An 11753-nucleotide genomic window follows, 5' to 3' on the forward strand; every position below is an offset into this window, starting at 1 on the left:
TGATAGAGTGTTTCCATGTCAAATCAGTTAATTATCGTCACCAGCACCAAAGTACAGTGAAATTCTTTGTTTTGCGTGCCATCAATATAGATCTGCTTAAAACATAGAACAGTACATTACAGGAACATGACATTGCTCTATAATGGTACAGCAAACTAATTAAACTACTAATTAAATGCCTGCTGAACTATTTTTTTCTTGCTACACAATGTCCATATCCTTTATTTCTCTGCATACATCCATGTGGTTATCATAGAGCCACTTAAACAGCTCCATTGTATTTGCCTTCACTACCACCCCTGGTGGAACATTCTAGTCACCCATAATTCTGTGTATAATGACTTGCCCTGCACATCTCCTTTGAAGTTATTCCCTTACCTTAAATGTATATCCTCTAGTATTAAATGATTTTATAATGGGGAAAAGGATACCAACTCTGTCTATGCCTCTCATAATCTTAGAAGCTTCAATCATTTCTCCCCCACAGTCTCTCCTGCTCCAGAGAAAATAACCCAAGTTTGTCTAACCTTTCCTCATAGCACCTGCCCTCTAATCCAGCCATCTTCTGGTGAATTTATTCTGCACCATCTCATCACATCAGTGCAGCAGAACATCATAAATATAAACTATGAAGTGATAAACACTGGAAGAATAAAATAATTTATGGCTCTTGTGCTCTTGGAGAGTATACATATAAAACAATGAAAATGCAAAGATTGATCAAAACACTACTGTATTAGTCTCTGAAAGTCACTTTTTTATTGTTCCAGGCAATTTTGTTAAAATCTGTCAGCCAGGGATCAAAAGTATTAAAGTCTAACTTTAACAACTTGAACAGAAACATCTAACGCATTTCTCTGCCTGACACTGTCAGTTCTGCACTGTCTGTTGGTTCAGATACCTTCACAGAAGGACAGAAAAGGCACCTCAAATTCCATAAAAAAATAATTTCAATAATTTAGCCTCTCAGCCAACATGTAAAACACATCATTTGCTTAGGGTCTGGATCATTATTAAATTGTTTGAGAGATTGCCTAATTCAGAGACTCACATATTAACTCTAATACTGTTGGGACATCTGGAGACAGCGAGAGTCACACTCGTTTGTACTGACACACTGTTTTTGTTTTGTCTTGCAGGATCACTAGGACCTGGAGCAATATCTGCCATTATAATTGCTGCTGTTCTTGGGGTGTCTGTACTGTTCAGCCTGGTTATAATCACCGTGAGAAAGCTGTCAGCTTCCTAGACCTAATAAATGATTAAAAATAGACAGTTCCATTAATTGTGGACCTTTACTTTTCATTTTATTTGCTGATCTTATCCAAGTACTTCCAAAATATATTTTAAAGCTGTATTTATAATTGTCTTTAAGGAGCAGAATATACTGTAGGTGTTCACTGCACATCTTAGTACACAAAAGATATTTAAATGTGAGAGCTTAGCATAAGGCACACATATTAGAACTCAAGAATGCAAATATATATTCATTCTATTATTAGATTAACATTTGATTTACTTTCAGCTGATGATTGCTGATAATTTTATAAATTGAATTCATCCATTGCATAATAATAGCTCCTGTGAACTTTGATGGATTACAGATCTTGCAAATATTTTTAACTGTTCCCATTAATTTAATTTATGTTAGAAGTCTGATGTGCAATCCTTGGAAAAATTGGGATGAAACTCTTCACAGGTAGTATTATCTGTGATGCCTCTTCATTACAGCAAGGAAAAACTTCAATTAAAAATCACAACATCTTAAATATTTAATGTCTGCATATTCAGTAGAGAAAGGCAAGTCTTCTTTGCATTTATGTTCAGCCTCATACATCCCCCACTACAGATACCCCCAGGGGAGGCCAACTCAAGAAACACCGCACCCCATCCCGCAGGTAGAGGTACAGCAACATGGTGCTCTAGAACAATTGTTCGCCAGGCAGGCCAGGCAAAAAACTCCTCTGTTAGGTCCCCCTCCTTCTCAACTCTTCATACCTAGAATTATCTCTGATGCCTCTTTCTTACAGCAAGAAAAAAACTTCAATTAAAAGTCGTAAGAGCATCTTAAGAGCTTAGTGTCCACACATTCAGTAGAAAAAAGCCATAATTATCCTTCCATGATTTTATTCTCAACTCAGAGTGTTAAAGAAGAAATTGAATTACGCCCACTAATGCAAAATAAATTGTACTAAAAGTTCATTGGGAATCACCTTCTTGACTATTATTTCCAAGTTAACCACTGATTTTGGATGAGTTGAGCAGTAAGTTTGGAAGCTTTAGTAATCAAGCATTTGTGGAGTTTGATAGACTAGCTGGTCTTTTCATCTTTGTCATTTCATATGTTTGTAAATAAACATTGTATTCATGTAAACAGCAAAAAGATTAATTAAACACACAATTCTAATTGTGATGCCCTGTGGTGTGGTTTATAGCTGACTATCCTATACGGAGTTCAATTGTCATTGGACACAGTACTAAAATTTAATCTATTTTGTTCCATTCTATTAAAATGTCTTAGTCAACTTGTCAAATATGGCTGAAGGAGAAATCATGTTAAGAAAGATTAACTATGATTTTTACTATCAACCTATCATATTCTTATCAATTAACTCAGGTCAATACTAGTACTTCCTTCCTTTGCAATATGCATTCTTTAAACCATGTGCTTGTTAAAGGTGCCGTGTTGTAACCACATATGAGTTCATTTCACCTACGCTCTCCAGCTGTTCTCAGTCCTGATACTGATCTGCACAATGCCAATTGGACCTTTGCCCTAGTGTTCATTGATATTTCTGCAATATGGACTTGAGCTTTCACTGTTAACATGTTATAAGCAAAAGCTCCTTGCTCTGCTAAAATGATCTAATAATCCAAATACCATTTTACAGCACTGCATATTTCTATCCAATTTACAATGCCTACTGTAATCCTCTCTTTAAAATATACCATTGACTAATAAAATATAATCATAACAGATTAGTTAAAATATTACAATGAGTAACAGCATATATTGTCCAGATGGGACGCAGGGTGGAAACCCACATCAAGGAGCACAGGAGGTGTATCCGTTTGGGTTAATTGGAGAAATTGGCGGTAGCAGAACACTGCATTTGCAATGGCCATAAGATTGACTTTGATGGCACAGAACTACTGTGCTGTGCCAATGGCTTTTGGGACCGTCTGGTGAAGGAAGCCATTGAAATGAAACTAGAGGAAAAACATTTTAATAAAGACAAGGTCTTGCTCTAAGTAAGAACTGGAATTTGATTGTAAACAAGGTGCGGGAGTGGAAACCTGATTGGATGAGGACTAACCAGTCAGGAAGGACCTACCATAGGGGTATAAATACTACCAGAGAAGACATGCCTGAGCATCATCCCTGATGAAGATGGCAGGGTTTGTCAATGAACGTTGGCTATAATTAGTACCTGTTCCTGTCTGGAAGCTCGAGAAGAGATTATTCGTTATTTGAAATTATTTAGAACAGCAAATAGATTTTACAAAATAGATAAAACTTTATTTAAAAAAAGTTGAAAAAGTTAGGTATTATTTTAAGTTTTAACTTATTGTCACTTGATGTAAAATCATGTAAATTAATTTACCATGATTCTCATCTTAATTTTCCCCCCTATATGATGAAAAGATTGCCCATGTAGGCTATTGCAGTCAACAATGATGAAATAAAGACCAAGATAAAAATAAGTATTCAGAATAAAGCTATCCATAAACCATAACAATATAAACATCAACTAATCAACTTTGCTCAAACCCTTTGGTTTCTGCTTAATTGTGTTCTCCTTGTGGGTTCTGTTTGCCAGGAGAAAGCTGTCAAGCTGCAGTCAAGATGGTCTTGAAAAATGATTCTGAACGGTTTCCAGCCTCAGAAACCTGACTCTTAACAACATCTTAATGAGAGCAGCAGCAAGAGAATGGTAGCATCCTCAGGGGAGGGCATCACAGACGATGCCTTACCAAGACAGAGGCAGTTGAGCCTTAGGAATTCTCTCAAGCTGCAAGGAATTCTCTTGGACAAATTGGTGGTTTGCTGAAAACACCACACTGTGAAACAGATGGGCATTCACTCAGACAATGGGTGGTTTCTACTTTGCATCAAATACTGCACAATGGTGGATCTTGGGTTGGCTATCGCTCCCCTGGTTGAAACTTGGTGCAAGGGCTTGTGCGGTACAAATGCGTGCTGGAGGGCGTTCTGACTGGTGGCTGCACAGCCTGGCATTGAGGCTCCAATGCACATGATTGAAAGAGGCCGCAGAGGGTCATAGGTTCAACCAATTCTATCAAGGGTACAGGCTTCCCCCAGCATCAAGAACATCTTCAAGGTGCCTCAAGAAAGGGGAATCCATCATTAAGGACCTGCCTGCTTCTCATGACTATCCTCAAGAAGGTGCTACATGAACCTTAAGATGCAAACACAGTGGTTAATGAACAGTTCTTTTTTCTTACACAACTGCCCATGAACACTACCTCACTACTGTATTCCTTTTTGCATTATCTTGATTTTATTTTTTATTGCAACTGTAATAATTTTTACATCTTGCATCATACTGCTTCAACAAAAGAAAGTATTTCATGACATACGTCAGTAATGATAAATATGATTCTGATTTACTGACTTGTCCTTGTTTTCATGGTGAGATTACTCGAGATATATATAGTGTGCACATTAAGATGCACTCAGTGCATATTTACCAGCTAAGAGCAGGACATTTGTGAAACATAATGAGCTATGATTTCATGGCCTGGCATATCCTTTGTTTAGTCATAATATCAAGCAGAAGAATCAAACACTCATGGACCAAGACAAAGTTTTGTAATCCCAGTCAATGATGGTTTGCAATTACGTAGCTAGTGAGGGGAGGAGACACCAAGAACATCACTATCTTCAGTGATGACCAGAATCAGTTTTATTATCACAGATATACAGCATGTTCTGAAACTTGTTGTTTAGCGTCAGCAGTACAAAGCAAGACAAAAAATACTCAGCTTACGTAATATAAAAAAAACAGCGCAAAAAGGGCAAAGTATAGTTGTAGTATTCCTGGATCATTTGGAAATCTGATAACGGAAGCGAAGCTGTTACTAAAACATTGAGTGTGGGTCTTCAGGCTCCTGCCAGTTGGTAGTGATAACAGGGTGTGTCCTGTGTGGCAGGGGTCTTTAATGTTGGATGCTGTATTCTTGACAGTGGGAAGGAGAGTGAACAAGATGGAACTGGCTGAGTCTACAGCCCTCTGCACCTTTTCGATTCTGTGCATTGGAGCCTCTATACCAGGCACTCATTCCTCTGCTGACCACTCAGTGAAGACTGTTATGTCTTAAGACCATAAAACCATCAACATACAGTAGGAGCAGAACTAGGCCATATGGCCCATCAATTCTGCCCTGCTATTCCATCATGGCTGATTTAATATCTCTCTCAACCTCATTCTCCTGCCTTTTTCCCATTATCTTTGACTCCCTATCAATCAAAAGCCTATCAGCCTCAACCTTAAATATACCCAATGACCTGGCCTGGATAGCCGTCTGCGGCAATGGATTCTACAGATTCACCACAATCTGGCTAAATCCTCATTTCTGTTCTAAATGGACACCCCTCTAATCTGAATCTGTGACCTCTGGTCATTGACTCCACCACTATAGGAACCAGTCTATCTATATCCATTTTATACAGACTTTTCAATATTCAATAGGTTGCAAAGAGATTCTCCTAAACTTGAGCAAGTACAGGCCCAGAACTACCAAACACTCCCCATATTTTAACTCTTTCATTCCTGGGATCATTCTCGGAAACTTCCTTCTCCAATGCTAGCACATCTTTTCATTGATAAGAGGTCAAAACTGCTCACAATACTCCAAGTGCTGTATGGCCAATGCCTTAGATTCAAGATTCAAAAACTTTATTGTCATTCTAACCGTACATCAGCTGTGCAGGGCAGAATGAGACAGCATTTCCCAGGAGCAGTGCAATCATAACATAACAAATGCAACTCTAAATAATAAATATAATAATAAATAGTAAAACACAACAGCCACATGTCAGTTAAAAACAAGTTATAAGTGTCCAGTGCAAGTTAAAAGCATTCAAACCAAAGCAGAGTCAGGTAGAGCAGCTATTTAGCAGTCTGACTGCCTGTGGGTGAAAGCTGTTTAGTAACCTTGTGGTTTTAGTTTTGCTGCTCTTGTAATGTTTACCTGATGGCAGAAGAACAAACAGTTCAAGGAGAGGGTGTGAGGTTTCTTTAATGATGTACCTTGTCTTCTGGAGGCATCAACTCTGAAAGAGGTATTGGACAGAAGGTAGGGAGATCCCAATAACCTTATAAAGCCTCAGCATTATATCCTTGCTTTTAACCAAAGACCTCTTGAAATAAACATGAACATTACAATTGCCTTCGTATCACTGACTCAACCTGCAAGTTAACCTTTAGGGAACCCTGCGTGATGATTTTCAACTCTCTGCACTTCTAATTTTTTTTTTATTTTTCTCCCTATTGATAAAATAGTCTATACCTTCATTCCTTCTACCAATGTGCATGACCATACACTTCCATGAACCATGTTCCACCTACCACTTCTTTATCAATTCCCTAATCTGTCAAAGTCCTTCTGCAGACACCCTGCCCCTCCTCCTGTCTTTGTATCATTGGCAAACTTTGCCACAAAGCCATCAATTCCTTTATCCAAATCACTGACATACATGAAAAGAAGCACTCCCAACACTGACCCCTGTGCTCGTCACCAACAGTCAACTTAAAAAGGCCATCTTTATTTCCACTCTTTGCCTCCTGCCAGTTAGCCAATCTTCTATCTGTATTAGTACCATTCCTGTAATCCATGGGGTCTTATCTTTTTAAGCAGTCTCATGTGTGGCACTTTGACAAAAGCTTTCTGAAAATCCGAATAAACAACATCCACTCACTCTACTTTGTCTATCCTGCCTGTAATTTCTTCAAAGAGTTCCAAAAGATTTGTCAAACAAGGTTTCCCCTTTAGAAAACCATGCTGACTTTGGCCTATTTTATCATGTCTTATCTAAGTACCTTGAACACTGAATTATGGTCTCCAACATCTTTCCAACCACTGAAGTCAGGCTAAAAGGCCTATAATTTCCTTTCTTCCGCCTTCCTGTCTTCTTAAAGCATGGATGACATTTGCAATTTTCCAGTCCTCAGGAACCATTCCAGAATCTGGTGATTCTTGAAAGAACATTACTTACGCCTCCACAGTCTCTTCAGCTACCTGTTTCAGAATTCTGGGGCATACCTCATCTGATCCAGGTGGCTTATCTACTTTCAGATGTTCAGCTTCCCAAGAACCTTCTCCTTACCAATGACACTCATTTCAGCCTCCTGACACACTTGCATTTCTGGCATTCTGTTAGTGTCTTCCACAGTGAAGACTGACACAAAATACTTAATAAAATTAATCTGCCATTTCTTTTTTCCCTATTACTACCTCTCCAGCAGCATTTTCCAGAGTTCGATATCCTTTCTCATCTCTCTTTCACTATACAGTGGTATGCAGAAGTTTGGGCACCCTGATCAAAATTTCTGCTACTGTGAATAGTTAAGTGAGTAGAAGATGAACTGATCTCCAAAAGTCATGAAGTTAAAGATGAAACATACTTTTCAACATTTTAAGCAAGATCAGTGTATTATTTTTGTTTTGTACAATTTTAGAGTGGAAAAAGAAAGAAAGAAGCACCATGTGAAAATTTGGGCACCCCAAGAGATTTGAGCTCTCAGATAACTTTTACCAAGGTCTCAGAGCTTAAATAATTTGTTAAGGTTATGGCTTATTCACAGTCATCATTAGGTAAGGCCATGTGATGCAAATTTCAAAGCTTTCTAAATACTCTGACTCCTCAAACCTTGCCCCAACAATCAGTAGCCATGGGCTCCTTTAAGCAGCTGCCTAGCACTCTGAAAATTAAAATAAATGATACCCACAAAGCAGGAGAAGGCTATAAGAAGATAGCAAAGCGTTTTCAAGTAGTTGTTTCCTCAGTTCGTAATGTAATTAAGAAATGGCAATTAATAGGAATGGTGGAGGTCAAGTTGAGGTCTGGAAGACCAAGAAAACTTTCTGAGAGAACAGCTCATAGGATTGCTAGAAAGGCAAATCAAACCCCTGTCTGACTGCAAAAGACCTTCAGGAAGATTTAGCAGACTCTGGAGTGGTGGTGCACTGTTCTACGGTACAACGACACCTGCACAAATATGACCTTCATGGAAGAGTCATCAGAAAAAAAACCTTTCCTGTGTCCTCACTGCAAAATTCAGCATCCAAAGTTTGCAAAGGAACATCTAAACAAACCTGATGCATTTTAGAAATATTATGAATCCCGTAACTGGAGAACTTACTAGCAAAGATAGGGAGGTCCGTTGAAGTCTGATGTCACTATTTTCAAACGTTTTTATTGATAAAGGGACACAAAAGTGTCATACATACATTCAGATAGTGCACATCATCAACACTCAATCTAAAGTGCGGGTATAGTAATAATCATCATTAAGAAGTGAGCTCTACTGTTGTCTAGGGGTTAATAGATTGTCCGTTGGAAATATAAAAGTCACTCAGAAAGCCTGCAGGCCACAGCCCTTTGAAAATCGCTAGGTTTCATGTGGGGCGACTGAGAGAGAGAGAGATGGTGGAGAAGAGAAAGAACTTGCCGAGTCTTGATGAATCTTCCGTGAAAACGGGGGAGCATTGGTTTCCTCGCCCCGATGTTACTTAAAAGTGGTTTTCTGTGATTCCAGCCACAAATTTCAATCCCAGAATCTAACGCACGTGGCTTCCTTCAGAATGGCATCCCGCTGCTGGGGGAACACTCTCTCATGTCTTCTTGGTGCGTCTGAGGGGCTGTCCCTCTGAGACTCTCCTTTATACTTCCTCACAGGGTCGCAGGTGTCAATCAGGTTGGGATGATGCAATCTCTCTCTCAACCAGCCCACCTTGCCCAAGGGATTTTCACGTGGTCTCCATGAGACAATAGTCGCTGTCATCTTATTCTGTATCGCTGGTGGTACCTGCAATTTGGCACATTTCTCTCTCTCTCTCCGACTGGGTCTACTGACCCCCCCCCCCCCCTCAATGGGTGCTCTTGCGATTCTCACAAAGGGCTGGGATCATAACACCTCCCCTCTTAAAACGTTTTTACCAGCGGTTAAAACAGAGTGGTAGACAGTCTTACAGGAGTTTTGAATCTAACACAATACACAAGTTTTTATTTTCACAGAGTACTACCGTTATACATTCAAGTCAGTATCTAAATAGTTAACGATTACAGTGTCCCTTTCTTTAATATCTTAACATTGTGAACTGTACATCAGACTTCAATTCAATAACCACCTATTTATTTTTTTTTCTAAGCAACAAAACTAAGGAGGTGTGACCTTAGCTTAGGTGCATTTACAAAAGTTTACGCGAATACTAATCGTTTCAGTCGTTTAACTTAACCTGCAGGTCTCCAAAGGGCTGTCTTTATTATTCACAGGCTTTGGCGCAAACCCATTCAACCTGCTTGGCTGTCTAACAATGGCATCCCCATTAACCGTCGCCTCTTTTTCGGCGAGCCCCCCCGTGGGGAACTTGAGTAATTTTTCGTGGTGAACTCCCGCCAGCCTCGTTCATCGGGGTTATTTTTGCAACACCATGCCCCAAACTTAGACCCTTTTCACCCAATTCTTCGATTTTACCCAGGTGGCTGGCCCTTTTATCAGTCCCCTTCAGGCTATTGGTGTTTGATTCAAACTCTTCGCTCAAGTAGCCTGTCGAAGGCAGCCTTTACACACCCCATCCTGGCATAACAATAGAGTGGGGGGCCCCGCTATTCCCCGGCTCACTCTGTGAGCGATCTGCCAGGTTTAAGATTTCTTCCTTCAATTTGGAAACTACAGACTTTTTGTTTCCTTCGCTAACAATCCTCACCCCCCCCATTCTTAAATTTGGCGTTAACTTTGAACCCACCTTCGAGTACAAACACTGGGGAACTTACACTTCCCCCGGTTACCAAGGTTAACCCTTTTCCCACTGAACCAAGTCCATCTGACCCACAAGGACGGCCGCCCGGTTCCACTGGATCAGATTCCTCAGACTTCTTCTGAGCTCCGTTACCAGGTTCAGCACCTCGTGCATCCCCATCTCGGACACACTCAAACGGGACATTGGCCTCTACCGGGCTTTCAACACCCGTACCTTTTTCACATTCTAACTTCCCCCGATCCTCCCAGTTACTCTCTGGGCAGCTTCCACCCAGGGAAGGCGCAACCCTGCGAGCTGAAACAACCTCCTCGGCCTTTTCAGCAGACCCCTTCGAGGCAAGGGTATCCTTTTCATCTAGGACTGCCCTCCTCTCATTATCGGGAATACCTTTAGAACTCTCAAGTTCTTCAAACAATTCTGCCAAACCAGACAGATCATCCATGTCCAACTCTGGACCTTTCAACAGCTTTATCTGTTTCTCATCTTTATCTCCTACCTTTAGGACCTTTCTCTTACGCCCTTTCACTTTACTACTCTTCGTCTTACCACCCTCTAAACCCTCATGACACAGGGTCAGCAAAGACGTCTCAGCCAAATCAAAACTGGCCAGATTTAAACTGCTGTCGTTCACAGCTCTCTCTCTCTCGACAGGCTGCGAGTGACCGCGCTGGCGAGATGGTCCTTGGGCGCTAGGGACGGGGCCACCGCACTCGCCGGTCGCCAGGTCGGCAGCTTGGCTGACCAGACCTTACCCGCTGCTAAGTCGTTTCCCAGCAGGATGTCCACGTCAGCTCTCGGGAATTCTGAGGGCACCCCCACTTCAACTGATCCATACACCAGCTCACAATCCAGAATGACCTTATATAAGGGCACCATTTCTATCCTTTTATTTATTCCTTCCACCTTTACCATGCCCGTTTCCTGACCAAATTCTAGTACCTTACGGCTAACCAGGGATAGTTCAGCGCCTGTATCCCTCCAGATTCGTATGGGAACTGGTGTGTCTCCCTCCGTCACAGACAAGGTTCCGTGTGACAGACAACTCCCAGAGCCTTCTCATACTCTGTCTATCCTCGGCTCTCTGGTCAATTTGCTGATTACCATGGCACACCCGATAGGGACTGCGGCTTTCCCTCTTCCTATCTCCTTTCTCGGAGCAAAGCATCAAGATGCAATGTGCCCCTCCTTTCCACAATTAAAACAGGTCAAACCCGGAACCCTCTGGCCGACTTGCCTTTCCCCCTCAACCTTACCGCTAGCTCCCGGTGGAACCTCTGCCTCACTCGTCGGACTTTCTCGATCGTTCCCACGGTCTCTTTGGGGACCTTTATTCGAGGAAGTCTTTGTCTTGTGGGTTAGGGCATATTCGTCCGCAAACCTAGCAATTTCTGACATGGACTTATCCGGCTTCTCATTCAAGTACATCCGGATCTCCTCTGGAACACAACTTTTAAATTCCTCAATCAAAAATAACTCCCTGAGACGCCCATAATCCTCGTCCACCCTTTCCGCGGTGCACCAACGGTCCAAGAGCACCCCCTTTTCATGGGCTAGCTCGGTATACGTTTGATTCTACCCTTTCCGTAAATTCCTAAACTTTTGTCTATAGGCCTCAGGTACCAATTCGTAAGTCCAAAGAATGGCCTTCTTTACCTCATCATAAATCTCCGCTCCTCCCTCCTTCAGGGACAACGCCGCATATGCTCATTGGGCCTTCCCCTTTAACACACTTTGTAACAACACCA

The 11753-nt window shown here is 41.2% G+C and overlaps 1 protein-coding gene across 1 annotated transcript in view; it reads left to right on the top strand.

The window, feature by feature from the left end:
* LOC132404989 (protein SNORC-like) overlaps positions 1–1270 on the top strand; it is a 60712-nt gene extending 59442 nt beyond the window's left edge. The window contains exon 3 of the mRNA XM_059989652.1: positions 1140–1270. Within this exon, the coding sequence (XP_059845635.1) occupies positions 1140–1249 (110 nt within the window). The 3' untranslated portion in view covers positions 1250–1270. The remainder of the gene's footprint in view (positions 1–1139) is intronic.
* The last annotated feature ends 10483 nt before the right edge of the window (positions 1271–11753 follow it).

The sequence above is a fragment of the Hypanus sabinus genome, chromosome 2 (genome assembly GCF_030144855.1).
Source record: "Hypanus sabinus isolate sHypSab1 chromosome 2, sHypSab1.hap1, whole genome shotgun sequence".
Taxonomy (NCBI): Eukaryota; Metazoa; Chordata; class Chondrichthyes; order Myliobatiformes; family Dasyatidae; genus Hypanus; species Hypanus sabinus.